The sequence below is a fragment of the Ochlerotatus camptorhynchus genome, unplaced genomic scaffold (assembly GCF_037179485.1).
Source record: "Ochlerotatus camptorhynchus isolate MF236.1 unplaced genomic scaffold, CSIRO-AGI_Acam_v1.1 ptg000180l, whole genome shotgun sequence".
In the NCBI taxonomy this organism is placed as follows: domain Eukaryota; kingdom Metazoa; phylum Arthropoda; class Insecta; order Diptera; family Culicidae; genus Ochlerotatus; species Ochlerotatus camptorhynchus.
This window is the reverse complement of record NW_027040670.1, coordinates 638,937-666,255: the sequence shown is the minus strand read 5'-3', so window position 1 is coordinate 666,255 and position 27,319 is coordinate 638,937. Positions and strand designations below refer to the sequence as shown.

Below are 27,319 nucleotides of genomic sequence, written 5' to 3'. Positions count from 1 at the left end.
AAACCGTGCTTTTTTAAAATTATGTTTTATTGCTTTATAGAGATTTCATCGAGGAAAAACTTGGTGCGAAATACGTTGAGAACCGCACTATGGAATTTGCAAAATCATTTGAAGAGGCCAGTCCATCAACGCCAATTTTCTTCATTCTGTCACCGGGTGTCAATCCGCTGAAGGATGTTGAATCCCTGGGCAAACATTTGGGCTACTCTGCAGATAATGACAATTTCTATAACGTTTCCCTTGGCCAAGGTCAGGAAGTGGTTGCCGAAGCGGCCATGGACAAAGCAGCAACCAGTGGGCACTGGGTTGTACTGCAAAACATTCATCTGGTGAAAAAATGGCTTCCCTCGTTGGAGAAAAAACTGGAGTACTACTCGGAAGGATCCCACGATAACTATCGCATATTCATGAGCGCAGAACCGGCGGCTACCGCATCGGCCCATATCATTCCACAAGGCATCCTGGAGTCCTCCATCAAGATTACTAACGAACCGCCAACGGGAATGCAGGCCAACCTGCACAAGGCCTTGGACAACTTTACGCAGGAAACACTGGAAATGTGTGGAAAGGAAGCTGAATTCAAAGTAATTCTCTTCTCACTTTGCTACTTCCATGCCGTCGTTGCTGAACGGCGCAAATTTGGACCACAAGGATGGAACAAAATCTATCCCTTCAATGTAGGTGATCTGAACATTTCGGTTTCCGTGTTGTACAACTACTTGGAAGCAAACACGAAAGTTCCATGGGAAGATCTGCGTTATCTATTTGGTGAAATTATGTACGGTGGTCACATTACCGACGATTGGGACCGCAGAACGTGTATCACATATCTTGAAGAACTTATGCAACCTGATCTAGTCGACGGCGAACTGTTTCTAGCTCCAGGATTCGCCGCTCCCCCGAATACTGACTATGTTGGCTATCACGCTTACATAGACGATGCAATGCCTCCAGAGTCACCGTATCTGTATGGATTACACCCGAATGCGGAAATCGGTTTTCTAACAACAACATCCGAGAACCTGTTTCGAACAGTGTTCGAAATGCAGCCACGTGACGCCGGTGCCGGGTCCGGAACGACGGTCACCCGAGAAGACAAAGTAAAGCAGATACTGGACGAAATCGTGGAAAAGCTCCCGGAGGAATTCAACATGGCGGAGATCATGGGAAAGGTAGAAGAACGCACACCCTACGTGGTGGTAGCGTTCCAGGAGTGCGAACGGATGAACTACCTTACCGGAGAAATGAAGAGGAGTCTGAAGGAATTGGATCTCGGTATGAAGGGTGAGCTGACGATCACATCCGATATGGAGGACTTGGAGAATTCACTTTTTTTGGATCAAGTCCCTACGATCTGGGGTGCCCGGGCATATCCATCGCTGTTGGGTTTGACAGCGTGGTTCGTCGACCTATTGCTAAGACTACGTGAGCTGGAAACCTGGTCGGCTGATTTTGTCGTAAGTATAGACCCTAGTTCACACAATGACTTTCTAATTATTCACTCTAATAATGGGACTCAATCTCGATTATTTTCAGCTTCCAACGTCAGTTTGGCTTGCAGGATTCTTCAACCCGCAGTCACTGCTTACTGCAATCATGCAGTCAACGGCGAGAAAGAACGAACTTCCTCTGGATAAGATGTGTCTGCACTGTGATGTCACCAAGAAGCAGAAAGACGATTTTACGTAAGTGCTTGACGACTCCCGAACATTACGAAAACATTCGTGTGTACCAAGGGAACAATCAGTTCATGAACAATATGGGATCTTACGTATTCTCGTCAATCTAATCAGCGTCCGTACTTCTATGGGGATTTTCTCTGTGTAGCGCACACATATCAACGTGTTTGTTTGTTTACATTTGCAAGGTGCTGGTTGCTCTAGCCATTTCAATCGATGGGATTGTTAAAAACTGTTGCAAAAAGTTTTAACAACATTCCAATCTTCTCAGATCATTGCCACTATTATCGGCAACCTATTTCTATTCGGCAAGCTTGCTATTTAATCTGGCGTCTCATACAGCTGTTCTATTATCGACAGCTAGAAATCAGCTGCATTTTGGGGTATCTTTTTTTTTACTTTAAATGATCTTTATTTCTTGAATTTGTGTTGTTTACATGTATAACTTATCAAGTGAGACCGATGCGTCTTTTCAACTTTCGTTCTTTTTAATTTCAATTATTATTAATTACAGTTCCTAGTCCTATCAGGCCTGTTTTAGAGAATGACCACCTTGGTGGGATTGGTTTGTTTTAAATTGAAAAAGAAAACTACTTATCACTACTATTTACAACTACAACTAACCTACAACTACTATATACACGTCGATTTGACTAATTATTTAGCATTGAAAAAAAAATATTCTTCAGATCGAGCTTGGCCGAGATTTTTTTATTATTTTCGCATTTAAATGTTTGCTCATTGCTAAATTTACCAAAATATAGTTATATCTAAGGAAATATAGATCGAAAATAGAAGATTGTAAAAAACAAGCAAACTAATTGTAACATGGCGGTGGCATAAAAGTTGATTTTCATGGGTCATTTGTGAAAAAGTTGTTTTGCTTTCAAGAATTCCTTAACAAATTAATAAGGTTTTAAAATGGCTTTTATGATGAAAGCTTGCAGGCTGAATAGTATTTATCTAAAGCCATTTTGCTTGATCCTAACCTGTTCAGATTTATGGCAGCATTTATGGAGGCAAAGTTGCCTGCAAAAAATTAAACGTCAAAGTTTGTTTATCTTTCGATAGTTGCGCTGTGAGATTCAGGATTCTTCCAGGCGATTTTCTTCCGATGGATTGGGAGCAGTTACTCAGATAGTTTGCGATACTGTTTTACAACATTTCGCATTTCGAACAGCTGGAAGCGCAATCGTTCCCGAAAAATATCCCCTTCTTCTGGATGGTTACAGAAGTGCACCATCCAATGATGCAGGGATGTACGCTTGAATGAAATTTTCAAAGAGTTGATTCTTTCGCCGAATAAAATCGCTGCTTTAGATAGGAAACCAGCTAATCTCCGCTAACTAACAGTTTCAGTGGTTTGCTGTCGGTTGTTATTTCGATTGTCATCGCAAGATCTGGAGAAGGCGTATGTTTTTCAACTTTCGACAATGTTATAGGAGTTCGAGGGCTCCGCTCACTTTACTCTTCTCCCACAGATGGTCAGTCGTTGGTGGTATGCTGGTTCTTCTATAGAAGTAAATTTATCTGAAATTGACTTGATTTTTTATCCTACTTCGTCTATCTTTCGAGATTTCCTTGTCATAAATTTGGCATTTATTAACTATGAGGAACCATCTTTAAAGCTCAATTTTTAAACAGAGTAATTGGGGAGTTAATGATGCACTTTAAAAAGCCTAAAAAGCAACAATAAATGCTTTTTGCTCTAATGCAAAACCTACTGGTTTTGTGGTTGCTTTTATAATGATAGAACACGTTTATAAAGTATTTTATCAAGACATTAATAAACAATTGCTAATGACGTTTATGCTTGAATTGCAGAACAGTTTTAAGGAGGGATTGATAACTGTTTTAAATTTATTTTGAAAACAAGACAGTTTTTGACTTTCTTGCCAGATTATAAAAGGTTTTTAAAACAGCAAAAAGCTGAATTACTAAGCAGGAATGTTTTACACTTTGAAATGCTATATTTAAACTAAATGGATTGTTCATTGCCGTTATAAAACTATCATAAGTCAGAGTGGATGCTAAATGGTTACTGAATTGTTACTTGGGACCTAATCTACTATGTACAAATTGCTTAGCAAAGCATGTTCTGATAAAATGCATTTTTGTGCAAATTTAGTGTTAATTTCGTTAATTCTGGAATCTATTTTGGAAATGCCTGCCTCTTCGTGTAAATGTGATATTCTAGTGTTGAACGGACGATCAAGTACCATCCTCAGCACTCTATTCTGAGAGACCTGGATTTTGTAACTGTGAGTTTTCACATATAATTCCCACTCCGGAGCTGCGTAGAGGATCGCAGGTGCTATGATTTGTTTGTAGATGGCCAGTTTGTTCACCCTTGAGAGGCGGGATCTGCGGCAAATCAGTGGATACAGACACCTAACCAAGGCGGAACACTTGATTACGGTTTTCTCCACATGCGAGCGGAATAGGAGCTTTTCGTCAAACAACATCCCGAGATAGGTTACTTCGGCGGACCACTCAACCCTTGTGCCATCCATGATTACAGTACAAGAGGGAGCCTGTTTTAGTTTGGGTGATTGCCGATGGAGGAACATTATTGTTTGTGCTTTGGAAGCATTGATTTTGATGTTCCACGTGGTGGCATAATCAGCAAAGGCGTCAAGGCATCGTTGAAGTTTGTTCTTTATTTCGCGAGGCATCCTTCCTTTGACGGCTATTGCGGTATCATCTGCAAACAGGAAAAACACGCAACCGTCTCCGAGGGGAGGAATGTCGGAAAAGTAAATGCTGTAAAGCAAGGAACCCAGCAGGCTGCCTTACGGGACTCCTGCTGGGATGGAAAACGTGTCTAAAAGGCAACCATTAAACGATCTTTGCTGGAGGTAGTTACGGGTGATGTAAAGGAAAGTTGAAGTTACAAAGCTTGTACACAAGTCCGTCATGCCAAACATTGTCAAACGCCTTTTCATAGTATAGCAAGGCCATGGCTGTGGACTTGGATACAGCTTTGTTACTTCGGATGTTATTCATCACCCGTACTAGCTGATGATTGGTGGAGTGCCCCTTCCTGAATCCAAACTGTTGTTTTCCTGGGCAAACTTGAGCAAACGATTGAGAATGAGTTTCTCGAACAATTTGCTCAGCGCTGAAAGGAGGCTGCTTGGTCTGTAGCTTGAAGACAATGTTGGATCCTTACCGGGTTTGCGGATTGGTATGATTTTTGCTACTTTCCAGATGCTTGGAAAGTAGCAAAAATCATACATCTGTTGAAGATAGCGGTTAGAAGAGACTGCACTTTCATGCTGAGTCTCTTCAAGATCAAGTTGAATATACCGTCAAACCCGGGAGCCTTCATGTTCTTGGTGCATTTCAGCGCTGAGCAAATTTGTTGTACTGTAATCATATCCGCCGGAAGGCACGACACAAGGGGAGGCATCTAGGTTTTGAACGCATTGCGCAACCTGATCTTCGAGCGGACTTTGGATATTTGAGCCAAGCAAATGCGATGAAGCGACATGCTCGCCGATCGCATTTGCTTTCTCCTGTGGGGTGATTAGAAGCCGATCGTCATCATTTTCGACTCTGAGAGGTGGAATGGGTTTGGGATGAGTTTTCAGGACCTTGGCTACCTTCCAGAATGGTCTGGAGCGGTCGTCCAGATTCTGGACAACACGCCCGAAACTTTCATTTCGAAGTGAGTCCATTCTGGAAGCAGTCTGCCTGTTCAGATCGGCCATTTCACGTTTTTTTTTCCCAGATCTCCAGTCATCTGAAATTGGCGTCTACGAACATTTCTCAGGCGAATCAAGAGTTGGGTGTGGGAATCAATGGCAATAAACTTACCCCTCACAGGAACTCGTCGGACGCACGCCTCGTCAACCACGGTTATGGCTTGGTGGAGTCCGTCCAACGCTCGGTCGATGTCCACCACGGTGTCAAGCGGCGGGTTGTCGATGATGTGCCTGTCTACCACGCGTCCAAACTGGGCCCAGTTTACGCGATGGTAGTCCTTGCGCAGGGTTGAAGCAGGAGTCACGTTGCACCCCAGTTCAGCCACCACCAGTTGGTGGTCGGAGCTGAGTTCGTTCAAGGCTACCGGCTTGGACAAGCCGATATTTGTCAGGAATAGGTCTAGCGTCGATGAGTTGCCCGCCGGTGAGATAAATATTGGTTCATCCGAAAACCAAACGGAGTACAGCACATGCTGTGAGAGGGGTCGAACAGCAGGCGACCGTTCTGGTTCTGCTGGTAGTTCCACCAGGCCTCATGGCGAGCGTTTATATCTCCTCCAAGTACGAAGCGGGAACCGGTACGGGTGATGGTGGACAGGTCCTTCTTGAATTTAGCTGCTAGTCCACTGCTGGCGGCACACTGTCGAAGGCAGTAGACGACGATCAAGTCTCCGCCAAGGTGACAGATAACCTTAGCTTCACGTAGCCACTTGCAAATAGTAGATGTCGCCACACAACATAAACAAAGGGATTGTCCTTCACCGGCGCAATGGCATTTCTCTATGGAAATCCAACTTTTTGTTTCTCCGTGTGTGGATGTCAAACAACAAGCAAGAATGATATATGATAAGAGCGAATTTATTATTGGTGAAATGAAATAATCCAAACAAATTGAAACCGATTGATGGGGGTTCATTTTCTTATATAATCAAATGGCAAGAAAAATACTTTGCTGTCTTCTATTTTATTTTCCTCCTGAATATAATCAGCCTACAGATTTCTTTTTTTGATCATAGTGGTGCGATAAAGGCTTGCCATATGAATAAACAAAAGTTTACTTTCCCGTATTTCTCTACTCTTGTGTTCTTGTGTTCTTGTGTATTCTTCTGACACGCAAGACTTTGGAAATTAAATTGAAAATACTCAATAATCACCACAAATATTTCAACGTTGGAACATACTACGAACGGCTTGAAAATAGCATCCTAATGAGCATGTATGCAGGATGCAGTAAACAATCATCGCAATATCTTGATAAATCAAATAAGGGTCTCATAAAAAATTTAGTGAGCTTCTAAAATTAATAAATTAAAGTGATTATTTGTTGTTACATCCGTCCGTATCATTAACGTTATTCCTCACCAAACATGAAGCCTCAAGAAGCAGATGATTCCATAAATTTGTATGCTCTATTATGTAGTTACACAGTTATGGGCATAGTGACAATGACAATACAAATACCATGAAGAACGCTGAAAATGTAGTGATCATATGAGTAAAGTGATTGTTAATCAGAATTTTCTAGAATATTAGCTGAAATTGAGCTCTGATGATTTTTGCACATAAGTAATGGTCGCAGATCCGTTGTAGCAAGATATTTAAAATTAGACAAATTGAACAATATATCACATATTTAGCTTAAATTCATTAGAGGCCTTCGACATACGTACAAAGTACACCGTTGTACCACAAACGAAGTGACAGACGGAGCGGCTCGAAAACTTTGGTGATTAACATGCTATTTCAATTTTTCAGTGTACCACATGGCAACACCACTACTACTAGATTGTACCACATGGCAACACTACTACTGGTTTTGTGCTACACTGAAAAAAGTTTTCGTATAGTTTCCATTGGGAACGCACATGATATTTTTCCAATAACAAAATTAATGATTTTTACCTGAAATTCACATAAGATTCATATGATCATATGAATTCTATGTGTTAAATCACATAAACTTCATTGGACACATAAGGTTCATGTGATTTCGTGGTGTGATTCCCAATTATGAGATCACATGAAAGTTATGTGAAATTCTAATGGATATTTTCACCAAATGTATTAGAATGTTTTGGTTCTATTTCTTTCACTCTAGTCAAAACTGAAATGCATAAAAAAATGACAAAATGATACACTCTTTGCGCACTGTCAAAGAATCATTGTACACAAAATCAACTTTGTTCAAATCAAAACAAAAAAACTAACCCATCTGGTGGATGATGGAACAAGCTTCCAAGAAAATTCTATTACAGTAAACCACATTACTTTAATGGATTTCTTCGCCAGTTAGTCGTCTGTCACTTCGTTTGTGGTTGTACGTTGAACAATCGTTGTACTGTCATAGTACTAACGTTGTACTCTTTTATGTTAGTACCTCAAATTGTACATTTTGCAGTACTTGCTGCGTATAATTAGTACACTCTTACTCGCTGCAAAACCATGCTTTCTTTGTGCATCATCGACGATAATAGCAATAGCGTTGAAAACACCGAAAGTATCCTTGTTCAATTCTTATTTGTTCCCATTAATTTGATGACAACCATCTATTTTCTTTTACAAATCATATGTTTAAGCCTAGGTTGTTTCATAAACTGATACTGTATTGTGCATACTACTGAGAATCAAAGCGAAATTTTTAACTGGCATTACTGGAGTTCCTATGTCGCTAACATCGCGTGTGCGGTTTGGTGAGCGCGCGACAATAAGATGAATTTTAAACTTTAATTTTGTTTACTGTACATCATTTGCCCTTTTAAGATAACACTTCTGAAATTTGTGAGTTCGACAGAACCACCAGCACCAAATTGTCGGGGTACACTGGCAATATACCGGAACTGTCAAGTTGCCCCCGAGTTGGCGACGATGAACTGGACGTTTCCAGTCGACGACTCCACCTCCACATCAAGGGCCTCGATGATAGAAGTGCGGATATGGGACAGAGTGTGGTATTTTATTCCTTTCTTGACGACGACCGCAACACCCCCCCCCCCCCCCTTGGAGCTGGTGCGATCAAGCCGAATAATGTTGTGGTCAGGCAACCAGAAGCTGTCCCCGGACTTTAGATGGGTCACTGATAGGAGGACCACGTCTATACTATGCTTGCGGAGGAAGTCAACAAGCTCGAACTTTTTGGCTCGTACAGAGCAAGCGTTCCAAGTGACTATAGTTAACGGTTTATACGCCATACTTAAGGTGCAAATCAGATTGGATTTAGCCTTTGTATGTATAAGTATGCATAAATGATTTGAACGTATGTATTGGTTTTGGTGAAGGAGTACCAATACATACAGTAAATTATTGTTCATCTTTATAAAGGGGGGAAGTATTGTAATTTTGCAGTTTTAAGTTTAACTATAATATTTTCTAAAAACTTCAGGGCAAGTGTAAACTTCAGATTCAAATAAATTCATAGGGGCTGTCCATAAACTACGTAGACAGTTTAGGGGGGGGGGGTTGACAATTATCCACGGCCCATACAAATTTTAAAAATTTTGTATGGATAATTATCTACGCAGGGGGAGGGGGGGGGTCAAGAATCCCAAAAAAAAACTGTCTACGTAGTTTATGAACAGGCCCATACATGTAAGGGGTAATGTACTTATTACGTAAGGGTTTATCGGGGGAATTGAGTTCAGCATTTCCTTATTTTTCAAAATTGCGTTATTTAATGATTCTTTTTCCTTTGATTTATTTTTCGTCGATCTTGTTTTCCGTACTGAGTACCAATGCTACAAACCGCTGGGGTAATATAGTGGTGCCAGCAACCCGAAGCGCGCTAACGGTTGTCAAATATTTAATTGCAACACAGAAACCTCCACCAAGATAGCGCTATAACATCATAGAGGTAACTCTAAGACTAGAAGGTCCCAAAATAACGTGCTCAACTTTTTGGCTCAGCTCTAGTACTCTCTTCCGTCCCAACCTAATCGATTCACCCCTCGAAACATAGGGAAAACCAATAACCCCTCATTTTATCTGTCAAACTTTCATAGCGAATCAAAACAAACATTGCGTAGTACTAGAATTTCGACTAGAATAGGGTACGTTAATCGTTTGCTTGGGACCAATAGGCTACTCAAGTGGTGAGCCAATTTAAAATCGTTAGTTTCGTATTGATTGTTGATAACATGTAATAACTCTGTAGTCTTAACGTACTATTACCCAACTAACATTTTCAGCTTTATAAGCCAACTTTTCCAGCGTTGTGCTGTAAAGTAGCTGAAAAGAAGCTGCAGATACAGCTACAAGCAGAAGCTAGCAAAATAGTTTTGGAGAGCGTTTACTCAACTTTTTCACAACCATTATTCAATCTGTCAGTCGCACTGAATAACAACAGCCAAAAAACGCTAATGTCTCTTTTATACACATACTAATCAACTTTCAACTTGTTACTCCAAAACAAAGCTAATAAAGTTAATATAGTCCCAACAAACAATTTTAGCTGCAGATAAGCTTATACAGTCAAAATTTGCCTTATGCAGCTAATTTTTGTCTGTATAAGCTAAGCTGCAGCTAAAATTGTTTGTTGGGCGTACTCATTTGATGGCTTCTACACAACCAACCACTCTTGCTGAATAACATAAACATCAAAAGTGCTTTTGCAACAAATCCTGTACTCAGCTAATAAACTGTGTTAGAGCTACTTCGGAAGCATTTTCACAGTCAACTAGGTTTATTTGGTTAGGTTAGGTTAGGTTGTGCAGTTTTACAGCTTTTACTCTGCTCCTTTACAAAGCTGATTTATGTGCACTATTATAAAACCTCTACTCAGCGATTTTGTTGTAGAAGGGCATGTTGATTTGTTTACATCAGTTCAAAGTGTTGGCGTAGAACAGTTTGTAGTGTCAAGGTTTGCCAATGCGGTCGTCTCGAGTTCGATGCCAGGTTCCGGTGCTAGGTAAAATAATTTGGTGATGACTTGTAACTAATTTCGATTAATTTGATTTGTGACAGCAAAATAAACTTAATAAATTCATCCATAAAAAAAATCGTTAACAGTATTTAACCCGGCTTCAAGAGAAAGCTGTGTAGTCATTATTGGATAACCGGGAAAAGGTTGAATAAGCGCCTTTCAAGTTGACACACAGCTAAACAGCAGGATAACAGCTCTATAGAAGCGTTAATGGATACGCAATAAGAGCTTGTCCCAACTGCTCCAACAACCATAATTAGCTGACTAAGTTCGCCAGATTTGCTTGTATAGAGGTTGAGTAAAGGTTTCCTCATATCGTTTGAATACAGCTTGAGGCTGTATAAATGAAATGAGTAAAGCGTTTACATTGTGAAAATTGTTAGTTGGGTACAATGCTGCGTCAAAAACGTCGGACGGTGAACTATTCATTCTGGTATAAACACAATCAAAAGTGCATAAATCAATGACAACGACAATTATTGGTGTAGTAAACGAAATTGCAGTTAATATTATACTACCGTAGGCAGCCGTAGACCCCCGTTAATCCGAACGACACCTCGTGCGTGTCAAGTGTGGTTACGGCCTTCGATCGCATGGTGGAAATTCGACTTGAGAATGTATGGCGAAATGCATTTTTAATTAAGCACTTTTCAGAAATGGTACAATTTGTTCGCTATATCTTCTGCTTAATTCCTTTATTTAACGTCGGTCTCTGTTCCGCAATCTAGTGCTAATCACCGACACGGACATCGTCCATTGACGACGATCGAATGTGCAAGGAGGTAGCTTCCACACCTGCGTAGGATATCGCATCCATATTTTCTATATTAGTTCTAGATAATGTTGCTATTACTAAAAAGAACAAAATATAGAAATTAAGTATTACCCCACACGGCGAATGAGAACGACCCAAATTTGAGTTTAGTTAGTTTTCAAACATTCGGGAAGTTTTCCTGAACAAAACTGGAAAAACCAGGAAAACTTAAGGCAAACTTACTCGTCGCAGAGTTCCTGCACTTTATATGATTTATGAGTTAACTAAACTCAAATTTGGGTCGTTCTCATTCGCCGTGCACCAGTGGAGGATAAAATCAGTTTTTCGGTATGGAGATTTAAAAAAAAAACGTTGACTTCTTTTCAAACATTGCTTCTTGCGGTGAATAAAATTCTACATTTTGTTCTTTTTAGTAATAGCAAAATCATGAAGAAATAAAATATAGAACAAATTGACAATTGTACCATTATCGAAATGATTCATTAAAAGTTCATTTTCCCATAGATTTTCAGCCCATACACGAATGATGAGACCGACTCAAAATTGAGTTGAAATCGACTAAATTTTGCCAAAAGTGGAGTTGCTCAAATGTGAGTTGAGTTTTCCGAGATTTTTCAGGAAAAACTTCTCGAATATGAAGAAAATAGAGAGAGGTTCCACTCAGTCTATTGGTATACTCCTAGACTGAGTAATTTTTTTCCTGGAAAAGCTCGGAAAATTTCACACACTTTGTGAATAAATCCACTTATGACTAAATTGAATCGAATTCAACTCAATTGTTGCTCTCATCGTCCGAATCTTCCTCAAAATGAAGCGCATTATTATTGTACTTTTAAAAAATAACCATCATGCGTCCTCTGTAACACAGAGCTGGCCCCAGGGAAGGAGCATACGTACATGGAATATTCATGGAAGGAGCCCGGTGGGATGTTCAACAAGGCATCATAATGGAATCTAAACTAAAGGAACTGTACCCACAGATGCCTGTTATCAACATTCGGGTAAGAAAACAGTTACTCATTTTGGAATGTTTTAACAAGTAATCATCGACGCTCCTTTTCAGGCCCTGACGCAAGACAAGCAAGATTTGCGCAATATGTACGAGTGTCCCGTGTACAAAACACGAACCAGAGGACCCACCTACATTTGGACATTCAATTTGAAAACCAAAGACAAGCCGGCGAAATGGACCCTCGCCGGTGTAGCACTGTTACTTCAAGTTTAAAAATATTTTTGTGAATCGTTTGATATTAGTATTATATATTATACTGCTGTGTTATGTTTGAGATCTTTAACCGCACCATGTTTTAGCAGTTTGTTGTGTCTAAAGATTTATCAATTGTAAAACCATCTTATACTATAACCTTTATAATCGTTGTCATCGCATCGTAAATCGCATATTAAAATCAATGCACCCCCATCGACACCGCAAGGAATACCTCCCTGTTTTATACTGTGAAAAATTTGAGAAAATCTTACTTTAACATGGTTGGGGACGGGCCCGGCCTAGTTGTTAGTATCCATACCGCTCAAGCTTAAGCTCACAAGTTCAAATCTCATCCCCGTACATGTCACGAATGACCAAAAGTGTGATATAGTGAGTACAGTGAACTGACTAATACAAACAAGACTTCAACATGCTCACCATTTTAATTGAACATAAAAGGTTATAATATTTAATTGTTCATTTCGTTTTTCACATCTGATACGGCAACATCTTCCGCGCTGCCACTTGTCGAGGCCTCCTTTCCAGCAGATGGATCATCATTTTCAATTGAAACCACCTTTGCCTTCGCCTTCGTTCGACGGCGAATCGTTTTCTTAGCATGTGTCTGTGCATGACTGACCATGTGCTGAAGCCTGGAGAAAGTACGTCCACATATTTCGCAGGCGAATCTCTTCTCCCGCTTATGCGTCGCCCGATGGCCATAGTAGGTGGAAGAGGCCATGAACTTCATCTTGCAGATTTCGCACTCGTACGGCCGTTTACCGGTATGAGTATTTTCGTGGTCCCGGAAATCACGCAACCGTGCAATTCGCACGCCACAGTAACCGCACTGGAACTGCTTCCGGTGACTTTGCATGTGGGAATAGTAGCTGTTTCGGTTCGGCAAAGCTTTGTTGCATTCGATGCAGAAATATTCCTTCTTGGGTTTCTCATTAGCACATTCAGGCGAAACATCGAATGTTACATTAGGATCCATTGTAGAAAGCTCCTCGTAGTTGAAGGAAGCCGAACTTGGATGGATGGATTTCATGTGCACGTTAAGATCATAGGCCGTGATGCACTGTTTATCACAAGTTCGGCACGTTACTACTTCAAGGTCGGTGTGTGTCTAAAACGGTGATATTTTACATAGTATTTATGTTTGTTGCATTGTAGCTCATAATCAGATACATTACATACCTTCAAATGCTCGTCATATCTCTGTTGTGAAAGAGCAACTTCCCCACAAATTTCACAGGAAACTGATTCGCTAACGGTATGATAGTTTTTCTCATGTATTAATCTCGGTCCATAGCTGGAGAATCGAGCATCACAGGTCCGACACTTCAAAGGTTTCAAATGCATCATGAAGTGCTTGTTTAAGGATGGCAGTGTTCTTATGACTACCTTCTCCGTGACGCATCGTTCGCATTGGTATGGAAGCATATCATTATGTTGCGATAGGTGGTAATCATACTCCTCATTCGTTTCGTGCTCTCTGTCACAAATGAAGCATTTGTGCTTAGCTTCCGTAAGAATACGCATCGTCTCATGAATGTTGAGTCGCTCTTCAGAAGATTGACCAGTGTCTTGTTCATTGTCGTTTTCTGACACTAAGTTAGTCTCCTCTTTTACAATATCCATTACAAGCATAGTTTCATTTTGGTCATCTTTTTGCTGACCGGTTCTATCGGTATCTACGCAAGGCGAGTCGTTTTCTTCTAAAGCTTCTCTTTTAACATTCACCATTTGAACATCGTCGTTTCGGTTGAGATGTTTTCCGTTTTCGTTTTCTAGATCATCTCTTCCTACCGAAATAGGCCCAAATTCGTATCTCTTCAGTAAAGACACAAACTGTGACCATAGACATAGTTTTAAATCTCTTCCAAGCACTCGTCGAAGAGCTACGTCTGGTTGCTTCACATCTCTCACAAACAAGCTCACTTTCATGTCTGGAAATATTTGAATACTGTTAACTATCTTAATCGCACTATCCCGATTTGTATCATCAACGTTATAGAAATGTACAACATCTCTCATCCGATAGAAATGCCATCCTCCAAAGTCCGCCTCCTCGATGATAAGTGCATAAAAACTATCGAAGTCAAGAATCAATTCCTCCGGAGAATCAACCACTTGTTTCGGTTGTTCATATTGAGCTACCGATGTTCCGAAGAGCGATGGTACAGCGTCTAGTTTCAGCTTCGCCGGTTTAGCTAGCTTTTCCAAATCTTCCGGTTTAAAGTGATTCATACAGACGCAGGACGTTTTTTTCGGTAGCCATTTATCGGGTCTACCTACGGCCGCAACCCACCGGTCGCGAAGAGCCGGATCTTCGGGGAATTTGAAAGTGCTAATTACGTTTCGTCCCTTTCGCAACCTGCTCTCGTAGTTGGATCCACACTTTGGCACGCTGCATTTCCGTCCCATGCCGTTCTAGCAGAACCGGTGGAAATTGTTCCAAATTTAACCGGAAAATGGAATACTAATTAATAATTTAATGTATATAGTTTTTTCTACAATACTGGGGACTCGAATTCCGTCGCGTCTTGATTTGTTTATGTTTTGAATTTCTGTTGATGGCCCCGTCGAAAAATCGTCTCTTCTACACTGTAAGAAAAGACCTGCCATATATCGAATGATTCTTCATACGGTGTGTTCATAAATGCCTATTAAATGTGATTTTTTTTTTGTTTTCGAATGAAACCAGCAACGAGTGACCCGTACAAAAGAACCGTAGAGGTACAATGAAATGTATTGTAACCATACAATAGAATTTATTGCATTTACAATAACTCGTATTGTCCACAACTATAAAATAACCATAGTATTTATTGTTTCCACAAAAGGATCTATGGTAAATTGCATAATCTACAAGGGGGTTGTTATGTATCTTAACCATACAAAAAATCACTTTTTTTCACTTGAGCCATTTACCATTAATTTTATTATCGATACAGAAAACAAAATATTCCACGTGGATGATGATTTCAAGCACCTGGGGTCGAGCCTGGGGTGGATAAATTAAACAGGAGAGGTGAAAATATTTTCCTCTTCCTATGCTTCACGGTGAAAATTTCCACTCTCATTACCACAAACGAAGTGACAGACGACTAACTGGCTAAGAAATCCATTAAAATAATGTGGTTCGCAGTAATAGAATTTTCTTAGAAGCTTGTGCCATCATCCACCAGATGGGTTAGTTTTTTTGTTTTAATTTGAACAAAGTTGATTTTGTGTACAATGATTCTTTGACAATGTGCAAAGAGTGTATCATTTTGTCATTTTTTTTATGCATTTCAGTTTAGAGTAGAGTGAAAGAGATAGAACCAAAACATTCTAGTACATTTAGTGTTGTCATGTGGTACAATCCATTAGTGGTGTTGTCATGTAGTACACTGAAAAATTGCAATAGCAGGTGCGTCACCAAAGTTTTCGAGCCGCTCCGTATGTCACTTCGTTTCCCGCATAAACGCAAACCATCACTTGACCTTACCGATAATGGTTATAAATTGTTTATAACCCCTCCTAAACTTTAACTGAAATGGTTTTGGAACCTTACATGAACGTTTGTGTGATAAAGTTTTAACCTTAAGTATTATGGTTTTTAGGAAGCTACCTTACAAATAATGGGTCGTTAAGAACCATTACCATTTCAAATTCTTGTTTTCTCCATACATTTTCGGAAAGAGAACTATATTAGAACGTTTTTACTTATGGTTTGAGAACATTAATGATTATGGTTATGGTAGTCAGTAAGGTCCATTAATCGTTTTGTATTATCGCTCAACTTTCTTCTTCTTCTTATTCGCATTTCAAGTTTATTGCTTAGCGCATATTAGCTTATTGCGTGCTCTCAACTTAGTGTTCTAAATGCACTTCCACAGTTATTAATTGAGAGCTTTCGATGCCAATACCAATGCATGAATTTGTGTATTGTGTGGCAAGCACAATGATACTCTATGCCCAGGGAAGTCGAGAAAATTTCCAACCCGAAAGATTCCCTCGACCGGACCGGGAATCGATCCCGCCGCCTCCGGCTTGGTAATACCGTGCCTTTACTGACTAGGCTATGAGGCCCCTATCGCTCAACTTTACGTGGAATATATCGCGAACTGATAATTATTAATTTACAGGCAACCAATTCGCGATATATTCCACATAAAGTTGATCGATGTTACAAAACCATTCATGGGCCTTACTGACTACCATAACCATAACCATTAATGTTCTCAAACCATAAGTAAAAACGTTCTAATATAGTTCTCTTTCCGAAAATGTATGGAGAAAACAAGAATTTGAAATGGTAATGGTTCTTAACAACCCATTATTTGTAAGGTCCGCTTCCTAAAAACCATAATACAAAAGGTTAAAACTTTATCATACAAACGTTCATGTAAGGTTCCAAAACCATTTCAGTTAAAGTTAAGGAGGGATTATAAACAATTTATAACCATTATCGGTAAGGTCAATTTATGGTTCGCGTTTATGCGGGTTGTGCTTATACATTCCATAAGATAAACCACATAGATCCTATTAGAATGCATAAAAGGTATGTGTGACTGATTATACATTTCATTTGACGCATGATCTCCATTAACTTTTTACAAGGCATCTGCTTATTAGTTGACTTATACATTTTATGAATAATCAGCAATAGAAATTTTCCAAAAGGTATAAGGAGATTTCTATCCGTGTAGGTCCCGAAGAAACTTGCTCAACTTTTTGGCTCAGCTCTGGTACACTGTACACAAACATCATCCTCTGATCAAATGAAACCTCAGACCATTCAAAACAAAACACCGAAATCGCTTTTTCGAATGATAGCTGCAACCGGATGACGGTTGTTTTGAAATCAAATGATTTTCCTCTCGAATACAGGATGAAACTTGTTATGAGAAGGGATAGGGCCTTCAGTTGAAATGCGTAATGTTCTCTGCAGAATGACTGTCATACTAAATGGAAATGCATATGGTATTAGTTCAGCCCCATAACGCAAATCATTCAAAACGATGATGTAAATAATTCTATCGAACGTCATTTGCTGATCTGAGCTGACAAACGAGGTGGAAGCATATGTATCGCTATCAGAGCTGTGTCCAACATAGGTAAAGCATGACAACCAATGTTTGGCTAATTCGTGGTGGAGGAGGTTTCCTCCACCACGGAAAAATTTTGTATCAATAATGGAATGGCTTATTATGGCTATTCAGTATAGAAATGTAGATAATCAAATTATAAATCTATTTAAAAGCACTTGCATGTCACACTATTCTTAAATGTTTGTCCTCTGAGTGCCGTATGTTTTATAGCTAATTTTCAAACGAAAATCATCCTGTATTTGGATGACAGTCATGTGGCTGTTCATCATCTGACGACGAATTCAACCATAAGAAAATCATCCGAAATTCGAATGCATATTGTTAAAGGGCTCGAGCAATGCAATAATCATTCGAAGTATTGCGGATGTTTTGGTTCAGTGTACTATCTTCGGTCCCAAGCAAATCGATTCACCCCTCGAAACATAGGAAAATCCAATAACCCCTCATTTTATCTGTCAAACTTTTATAGTGAATCAAAACAAACATTGTTTAGTACTGTACTAGAATTTTGACTAGACTTAACGTACCCTATATCGATTTGGTTGGGACCAATAGGCTAGTTAAGTAGTGAGCCAATTTAAAATCGTTAGTTTCGAATTGATTGTTGGTAATAGCACAAACGAAGTGACAGACGACTAACTGGCGAAGAAATCAATTAAAATAATGTGGTTCACTGTAATAGAATTTTCATATAAGCTTGTGCCATCAGCCACCAAATGGGCTAGTATTTTTGTTTTGATTTGAACATAGTTGATTTTGTGTGCAATATGATCTTTGACAGTGTGCAAAGAGTGTATCATTTTGTCATTTTTTTATGCATTTCAGTTTAGAGATAGAACCAAAACATTCTAGTACATTTAGTGTTGCCATGTGGTACAATTCATTAGTAGTGTTGCCATGTGGTACAAGCCAGTAGTAGTGCCCTAATAAAAATTGTATGGTTAATTTGCTTAACGACGTGTTCTGGGTATCATCCAAACCATTTGTGGAATAGTTCAATGATTTGGGTTATCGTTCGTTTATGGTTATTTTTTATTAGGGTGGTGTTGCCATGTGGTACACTGAAAAATTGCAATAGCAGGTGCGTCACCAAAGTTTCCGAGCCGCTCCGTCTGTCACTTCGTTTGTGGTAATAGTAAAGAGCCTGAATTTATAAAGAGACGATTTGTCAAAATTGAAACAATCGATTGTCTGTCAAAGTCATAGGAAAAGTCATTCCAATCGAGCAGAAGACCTGTCAAATGGATAAGATGTCGCCTCTTTATAAATTCAGGCTCTTTAGGTAATAGGGCTTCGGTGAAGCAATAACCATTCGATCAAAGGATGATGTTTTGGTTCAGTGTAGCAAAAAATTATGAGCAGATCCATAAACATCAAACGGCGAACCGGTTCACAATGTTTGTAAATAAAGGCATCAAAATAAACTCAGCTGCTTACGAAGCTTATAGAGGCTGGTGGTAAAAGTGAACTATTATTCTATTTTCAATTAGTTATTAAATCAATAAACTATTGATTATTTGCGCAACTAAAAATCTGACAATTACAGAAATAATTACCAAGTTCCCCAAAATAGAATGATGATAACATTCGTTTAAGAAGAGTAAAAAATAAACGACTGGTGAACGAAAATTCAATACAGCGCATTCGAACATTAAATAGGTAAATAGAACGAAATTTGTGCGTACCACATTTATTTAATACTACAACAAATCATAGGCCCCAGCTAGGATGGGACGCAAATGTTGCGTGCCTAAGTGTAGCTCCAATTACGATGCAGTACTACGTAAAGGTCAGTCTACTATCAGCACATTCAAGTTCCCCGAGGAAAAGCATCTTCGAGATAGTTGGCTACGGGCACTTAATAGGGGAAACGACTGGCAGCCTGGTAGGACGGCAAGTATCTGTATTAATCACTTCCAACCGGAGGATATAGTACGCTACGACAAACCAGCAAAGCTTAAACCAGAAGCTGTGCCATCGATTTTCGAAAATCTGTCTAACAAGGGACCGATTGTCAAGCGGGGTAGACCTAGGAAAACCGAAACTCAAGGGAACTCTTTGGGCGAGGATGAACAATACGAAGATGTTTTATACGAAGAACATCTCGAGCCCGTCGATGGCCTAATGGAAGAATTGATCCTTGATTTCGATAGCTTTAGTCAACAGATAAGCGAAAAACTTTGCCTGGAAAGGTGGCATCATTATCAAAATAACAACGTGCTTCACTTCTACAACATTTATGAACACGATACCGACAGTGCCATTCGAATAGATAATAGTATAAAAGTATACGAGGATATGAAAATGAAACTATTTCTGATGAATGTACGACAAGCGGATGAGAAGCTTCAGTGGATTTTAGGTCATGACATGAAAATATGTCGGTGGTCTCAGTTCGAAACCATCTTGAAGAAGTATGATTCCAAACTTCACCAACTGAGAGAAATTGTCCAAACAAATAATGATGAAAATAGCGAGATCCATTCAGAAGAGCAAACAGAAGAATGCAAAGGTCCATCTCCAAATTTTGACTCGTCCGTGGAATATCTTGATCAGCAAGAAGATGAAGAAATTGAATTTTTGGCAGTGGAACTGGCAAATACACAAGATGAAACCATTACTTCCGTTCAATCTGTGCGTAATCCACTGCGAACCAATAAGGAACGGGTTGTAACGGCACAAGAACGGGTTGAACGAAAAAATGTTCGTGATGTCGTTCAAAAATTGAAAAATGCGAAACATAAATGTTTCATCTGTCAACAGGAGCATGAATCGAACGAGGATTTCGAACGACATTTACCGGAACATACTGTTATGCTACCGTTCAACTGTGAGCAGTATACATCTCAGGCCATAACCATCAAAACACTGGCTTCGTTGAATAAGCACTTTCTAATGCATCAGAAACCATTGAAATGCAGGTCGTGCGACGTCAGGTTTTCCACCTACAGTACCCGGCTTTTGCATGAACAAAATAGCCACGAAAACAGTGGTCCTTTCACGTGCGAGATTTGTGGGAAGATTTCCCATTCCCTCAGAGGACATCAGCATCATTTTAAGGTAAATTTAATGAACTTTAGAGTTAAATAGTGTGCCAAAGTAGCACAAACTGATTCTGAATCAAGCTGCAACAACTAAAAATTAACTGAAAACAGTTTCTGCTCAGTTTCTATTACCAAAGGAGCTGCTAATGTGTCAACCATATTTCTATTGCTAGGTCCACACAAATCCAGAGTCGATGAAGTGTCAACTATGTGGAAAACAGCTTTCGTCTGGATACGAATTGAAACTACATATGCGAGTGCACACGAAAGAAAAACCAAACAAGTGTCCCTTTTGTCCAGCTTCTTTTAATCGGATATCCAACTTGGTCGTACACAAACGTCGTCTGCATGGTACAGAGAAACCGTTCCGGTGTGCAAGCTGTGGGGAAGAATTTCGATCGAATGTTGAACTGAAGCGACATGCCATGGCGAGCCACGATTTTGAGACACCTACCATATCTAAAGAAAAGAGCTTTCGGAAAATTAATACGGCATCCTCCAAAGATGGTAAAAGAGATTACCATTGTAAGGCCTGTGATAAGCAGATGCCGAATGCATCTAGCTATCACTCTCATATGAGAAAACATCGCAAGCGTTACCAATGCAGCTATTGTGGGCTTCGCGTTGGTCAGTTAAGGGATTTCATTGACCATGAAAATACCCATACCGGTCGCAGGCCCTACGAGTGTGAAGTATGTTCGAAAACATTCAAGACTTCATCTACATACTATGGCCACCGAGCGGTTCACACTGCAGAAAAGCGATTCAACTGCGAAGTGTGCGGACGACGGTTCAATCGACTGCGGCATATGGTCATCCATGCAAGAACTCATGCGAAAACGTCGTTTCAGAAGTCGCACGCCTGTTCAATTTGTAGTGAAACGTTTCCTGATCGAAATTCCCACAGTAAACATGTTGAATCGCATAACGTAGTACAACCTGTCGAGAATCAACCAAATTCAGAGGAAAACCCAGAACCTCAAGTGATCGCGAATACCGGAGAATCACAGCTAGTTACCCTAACGTTGGCTGCACCGGTGTCAAAACCACTTCAACTTCCTCGAATCATCCACACGTCTGATGGAAAGGAAGCTATTCTTGTGACGGCGGACATGATAAGTTCACAGAACTTTTTTATTCTGCAGCAATCGGCTAAAGACAGTGTTGATATGTAATATATTTGATGATAGTAACAACTGATGAAAATAAAAATAAAAGCTCGGGGTTGAGTCCGAGACACGTCCGCATTAACGATGTATGACTTATAATATTGTTTTGTTACTTCATTCACACACTAAAGTATGCAATTGGAAGTCAAATGCTATCCTTGGCTGCGACCATTAATTTGATCTATTGTATTAGATCCCGTGTCCTATTACTACTCCATCACTATTTATTGAGAAATGATGAAGTAGGTATTCGGTTTAAATACAGTTGTAATTCTTCCCTTTATCGCAAGAAACCGATTCTAATTGAAAGGTCTCGCTATTTATACCCTTTGAAGAGCAAGAGCACCCTCCAAAAGCGCGCCGCTTTGTCATTCAAAATCGGAATCCGGAGCTGTTCCTAAACTACGTAGACAGTTTAGGGGGGGGGGGGGGGGGGGTTGGCAATTCTCCACTGCCCATACAAATTTTAAAAATTTTGTATGGAGAATTGTCTACGCAGGGGGAGGGGGTCTAGAATCCCAAAAAAAATGTCTACGTAGTTAATGAACAGCCCCTTAGCAACTAACCCATTTTTCTCTTGTTTCAAGCGAGGTTTCAAGATCATCCTCGATGGAGCAAGTCTTGTTACTATTAACAAGGACTAAGATGAAAAATTATGTTCCCCGAGTATTAAGTAGTCAGAACTAGGGTTCGGCCGAGGAAACTTTGTAGAAGTATATCAAACTTCGGAGAATTTCGTAGAAGCTAAAAAAAAACCCGAATTTATCCACCTATGGTGTGATCAGACCCTTCTTACTTATTCAAGTTTATTTATTTTATTGTCATTATCAGTGACCAAGCCCCCCACCCCCGTGTCATCCAGTGACGCTACGCCACTGCCTGGGGGTACCCAGAATATATCCGGGTGTAGTCTATTTGGTGAGGCTACCAATCACCTTATCATCGTATTTTAATGTGATTTAATGGGTTTTAATTCAATTCATATTCAAGCAACTTCCCCGTGGTACCCGGAACATGTCCAAGTGTGTCCAATGTGGTCTGGAACACTTAACACGACTTGCATTGATCTTATTTTTGAATTTTGTAGTAATTTGATGTGTCGCATGATGGTTTTAATACGTTTTCCGTTAAATCCAGCGTGAAGGCCCATATTCACCGGATCTTATTCCGGCCATATCTCCGGAACCGGTTCACCGATTCCAAAACGTTCAATGGGACCCCAAGACCTATCATTTGGCGCCGAGTTTGTCCAAATCGGTTGAGCGGTTGCTGAGAAACGTGAGTGCATTCATTTCGTTACATACACACCCACATACACACATACACACATACACACGTACACACACACACACACACACACACACACACAGACATGTTCCGATCTCGTCGAGCTGAGTCGAATGGTATATGATGGTTTTGATACGTTTTCGTTAAATCCAGCGTGAAGGCCCATATTCATCAGATCTTATTCCGGCCATATCTCCGGAACCGGTTCACCGATTCCAAAACCGTTCAATAACGTTCAATGGGACCCCAAGACCTATCATTTGGCGCCGAGTTTGTCCAAATCGGTTGAGCGGTTGCTGAGAAACGTGAGCACATTCATTTTGTTACATACACACACACACACAGACATGTTCCGATCTCGTCGAGCTGAGTCGAATGGTATATGACACTCGGCCCTCCGGGCCTCGGATCGATAGTCGGTTTTTCAAGTGATATCTATACCCTTCTTTGTAAGAAGGGTAAAACGTTAAAATTCACCCAACATGAATTTCACACTGAGAGCAGTTCCGCAGTTGATAATTGACGAGTGCACGGATGGATTTGAGTTCACTCACTCGACAAAAAGTGACACAACAGCGGGGCCCTGTTTACTAAAAATGAACACATATGTGTTCATTTTTAGTAAACAGGGCCCCGCTGTTGTGTCACTTTTTGTCGAGTGAGTGAACTCAAATCCATCCGTGCACTCGTCAATACTATATTGTAGGGTTGTTTCAAATACATAACACCACTAAATTTGTGCAGACTACATATGATATTCTTTTTAAAATTGATAGTTGTGTATTTTACCATGACAATCATGCCAATGCATTGAAGTTAAAACTACTATGCTTCATAGTGCTCTCGACAATAATTCCAGGTTAATAGTTTAACCAACAATCAATACGAAACTAACGATTTTAAATTGGCTCACCACTTTAGTAGCCTATTGGTCCCAAGCAAACGATTAACGTACCCTATTCTAGTTGAAATTCTATTACTACACTATGTTTGTTTTGATTCGCTATGAAAGTTTGACAGATAACATCAGGGGTGTGTGGATTCATGCAGAACATGCAGGGGTGAGTGAAATAGCTTGGGACTGCTTGGGACCGTTGTTCTGGTACTGAGTGAGCCAAAAATAATAATGATTTTCTTCGGGACCCAGTGGTCTTAGAGTTACCTCTATGGTTTAACCATCAGTTGCGTTTAAAACCAGCACGTTTTTAAAGTAAGCTTAACTGTGAAGTATGGTATATTTTAAAACAAGGGTTGTTTTTCTTGGTATAGAAAAATTAATGTTTTTGATTTCGTTTTACGATTTATAATTTATCCTTTTTTATTGATTTTGAAACTTATTTATTCAAGTATGCTTATATAATATGACATTTAATTGATTACATAAAGAATTTCTTAAGTCTAATGTAACTGTTTCCCTGAACATTGTAAATATGAATTGGAGGTCCATCAAATAGGTCTACATGGAGTATATGAAATAGTGACATGCAGCTGTTCACTTTAAAGGATGCAAAGTGGGTTGAATATTCTTGGATCTGCCATTGTTGACATGCAACATTTAAAGCATTGTTTGAGATTAGTAAATCTTTGATTTGATGTAGTTCTATGGCATTCATATTTATGGTTGATTTTGTTAAAAATTGACCAACTCTATACTCTGTGCCTCTGTAGGTTACAGTGCAGGAAGCTTTAAAGCCTGAAGTTAGTAGCTTACTTGTTAAATTTAACGATGAAAAATAAGGTAAATCTATAAGCCTCAAGCTAACAGTATTTTCGTACACTAAAGGGTCCTTGAAATGATTCAAATTTCGTATATTCTGCATAAAAATTAAGTTAGCTTTCGTGCAGAGTGTAAAGCATATGTTACGCCTAGATGTTATGTTTCTGCAATATTTCTTAAACACTTGATGGAATGCTTCAAAACGGAAACTCCATGTGTATCGCGGAGGGCCTATTTGTTTAATTGTCTGAGGATAGTGAAGCAGTATGTGGTACTTTGGTTTAAGATGTTCATCAAATATTTCTTTGTACAGCGTGTGGTGACAAATTATTTGTTCTTCTAAAGTACAGAGAAGTTCATCGTTAAATCTAGGAAGCAAAATCATGTTCACTAACTCAACCAACGATAAAACAAAATTCCATACTTTATCATTTTCTGGTATTAATTCACCAAAAATTAAAGGAAAGTAATGCACAAAGAACATCATTTCTCTTGCTGTCATTTTAAAATTAGTTGATTTGATTTGTTCCTTAGTAATTGTTTTAAACGTATTCCTTTTTTCTGTTTCTTTACAATCAAACATTTGAATTCGGTAGTTAATGGTTTTCAAGGAAATTTTCAAATGTTTGATCATGTAAGATAAAACAAGATACATGTCATAGTTACAAATTCCATGAGAATAAAAATCATGCATTAAATCAACACAAACAAATTCAGCCACATGATAATGCTTTAATTTATTGAATGTAGACTCTTCTTTTATACCTGATTCTTTAAATGGTTTTTGAACGTCAATAACATAATTGCTTTTGTTTCGGTTTTGATGAAAGTCAAGCCTTACATTCGTTTGCGATTCATATTTATTCATTGTGCAAAATCTGCAATAGAGCAACGCACTGAAGGATGTAGCATATCCCATTAACGTATTTATTCCCAAATTATCTCCTAAGATACCCATTAGAACAAAATAGACATAAATCTTACTTCCGTTAATATCCAATTCAATACCGTTTTGCTCTACATCAATGAACACGTCAATTAAATCTTTCAAAGCCTGGGATGGGCCTAGTTTTGTTAAGTCAGACGCTTTTATGAAACCAGCAACAAACAAGTTCTCCAATCGTGATAAAAAATGTGTAGGGATTGTAGGAAAATTATAGTATAATCCTGTCACCTTGTGAGTACCAGAGTGGGCTCCAATAGCATCGTTCATCTCAACTTCGTCAGAGTATAAAAAATAGGGAATTACAAATCTACTCGCAAACTCTTCTTTTACATTTTTCCACAACGTACCATTGACGACGTTTGTTATAACATTACTCTTCTCCAAAGAACTCATATGCATAATTGTTTCGTTGAACACGTCTCCACTTTCAAAAAATAGTTTGAACTGATGCTTGATCGGCATAAGACATCCTTTAGAAATTATACTTCCATCCTCATCTTCATAGTTGATCACTTCCCGCATAGAAAAGAACCATTTCTAGAATAGTTCAAACTTCACTGAAACCTTACTAACTATATTAACTTTATACAAAATAGTTTTGTTATGGTTTATGGAATGTAATAAACAGAAAAGAAACATTAATTTATACTGTTACAGTTTCTGGTATGTTCCAGCTACATTTTGTTACGGTTGATCAACTTTACGAAACTATATTGAACTGTTTCAAAACATTACGAATAAAAGTTGTATACAACTTGTACAATGCTTACGTGTTTCGCTTATGGTTGCTTTATGTTTTTACAACTGGCACAAACAGAGGAAAATGCTTTTCTTTGGAACGGCGGCCATGAGTTCACGGTGTTTTTTATGCTTTATTATTTTATTTTTAAAACTTTACTCCAAATGGAAAACCTGTTTTATCGTAGAGAAAAATGAATAACGTAAGTAATACCAGCTTAAAGTATAAAGTATTTCTAAAAAAGCATGTATTTCCTATAAAAATATCTAGGGCCTTTGACAATCCCAGCCATCATGGATAAGAAACAGCGGTCTACATGGGTTGGAAATTTTGATTCTTCTGGCTCACATTAACCCAAACAGGAAATCGAAGCAGGTTCAAATAGAATGAAGGTTCGTATTTCAGGGTGTATTTCTTTTAGTGCTCTGTTTATATGAAGAACAATAAAAACAATTCCCAAGTGAAGGGAGAGGTATTCACAAAAAGCAATATTGTAAACCACATTAAAATTAAAGAACAAACAATATCTGCTGAATTCCACATAAACTACGACAGTATTATAACGTCAATAAGTATGGTCGTTTCTACCCGTTCATAGTATATATTGAAGTTAACAACAATGGTTGGTTCTAAAACGTACTACCTTATTCGAACATTAATGGAAATAGGTTTCACATTTCCAACTTGAACCTTTTCTGATGTGGTTAGGCTATAGTTTCTCTGCAAAAAATGTATGGGAAAAAGTGAGATTTCGTATGGTGAACGTTCTTAACCACCCATTATTCGTATGGTTAGGTCTTCGAAAACCTTAATCAATATGGTCAAAACTTTATCTAGGTATGGTTCGATTAAAGTTGACTGAACCATTCTCAATGTGGTAACCTTATGGTTGTGATTTATGCGGGTTGTAATGTATCTTTTAGATTTATGCTATGCAGTGTCTTGTTGAATTTTTGTTCAGTGCCTATGAATTGAAATGGTTGGTATATATCATTGATCAACTCTTTGATGTTTTCATTACTATGAACAATT

General features: G+C 39.0%; 3 protein-coding genes across 3 annotated transcripts in view; 2 read left to right on the top strand and 1 right to left on the bottom strand.

The window, feature by feature from the left end:
• The window catches only part of Dhc93AB (Dynein heavy chain at 93AB), a 47,526-nt gene extending 35,099 nt beyond the window's left edge, over positions 1-12,427 (top strand). The window contains exons 28-31 of the mRNA XM_065222877.1: positions 41-1,457; positions 1,537-1,685; positions 11,945-12,077; positions 12,140-12,427. Of these exons, the coding sequence (XP_065078949.1) occupies positions 41-1,457; positions 1,537-1,685; positions 11,945-12,077; positions 12,140-12,301 (1,861 nt within the window). The 3' untranslated portion in view covers positions 12,302-12,427. The remainder of the gene's footprint in view (positions 1-40; positions 1,458-1,536; positions 1,686-11,944; positions 12,078-12,139) is intronic.
• A 325-nt stretch (positions 12,428-12,752) lies between these two features.
• Positions 12,753-14,816, bottom strand: LOC135701952 (zinc finger protein 568-like). The gene is made up of 2 exons (XM_065222901.1): positions 13,484-14,816; positions 12,753-13,412 (listed from the first exon to the last, which is right to left on the bottom strand). The coding sequence occupies exons 1-2, from the start codon at positions 14,711-14,713 to the stop codon at positions 12,753-12,755; spliced, it is 1,890 nt and encodes a 629-aa protein (XP_065078973.1). The 5' UTR covers positions 14,714-14,816.
• Positions 14,817-18,842: 4,026 nt separating this feature from the next.
• Positions 18,843-21,662, top strand: LOC135701916 (zinc finger protein ZFP2-like). Its single transcript, XM_065222864.1, has 3 exons — positions 18,843-19,044; positions 19,102-20,445; positions 20,603-21,662. The coding sequence occupies exons 2-3, from the start codon at positions 19,114-19,116 to the stop codon at positions 21,602-21,604; spliced, it is 2,334 nt and encodes a 777-aa protein (XP_065078936.1). The 5' UTR covers positions 18,843-19,044; positions 19,102-19,113; the 3' UTR covers positions 21,605-21,662.
• The last annotated feature ends 5,657 nt before the right edge of the window (positions 21,663-27,319 follow it).

What these genes read in the sequence shown, in the direction of transcription:
- LOC135701916 (XM_065222864.1), top strand. Translation starts at nt 19,114, where the DNA reads ATGGGACGCAAATGTTGCGTGCCTAAGTGTAGCTCCAATTACGATGCA. An exon ending in GACATCAGCATCATTTTAAG is followed by an intron (nt 20,446 to 20,602) that starts GTAAATTTAATG and finishes TTCTATTGCTAG; the next exon opens with GTCCACACAAATCCAGAGTC.
- LOC135701952 (XM_065222901.1), bottom strand. Translation starts at nt 14,713, where the DNA reads ATGGGACGGAAATGCAGCGTGCCAAAGTGTGGATCCAACTACGAGAGC. An exon ending in GATATGACGAGCATTTGAAG is followed by an intron (nt 13,413 to 13,483) that starts GTATGTAATGTA and finishes TCACCGTTTTAG; the next exon opens with ACACACACCGACCTTGAAGT.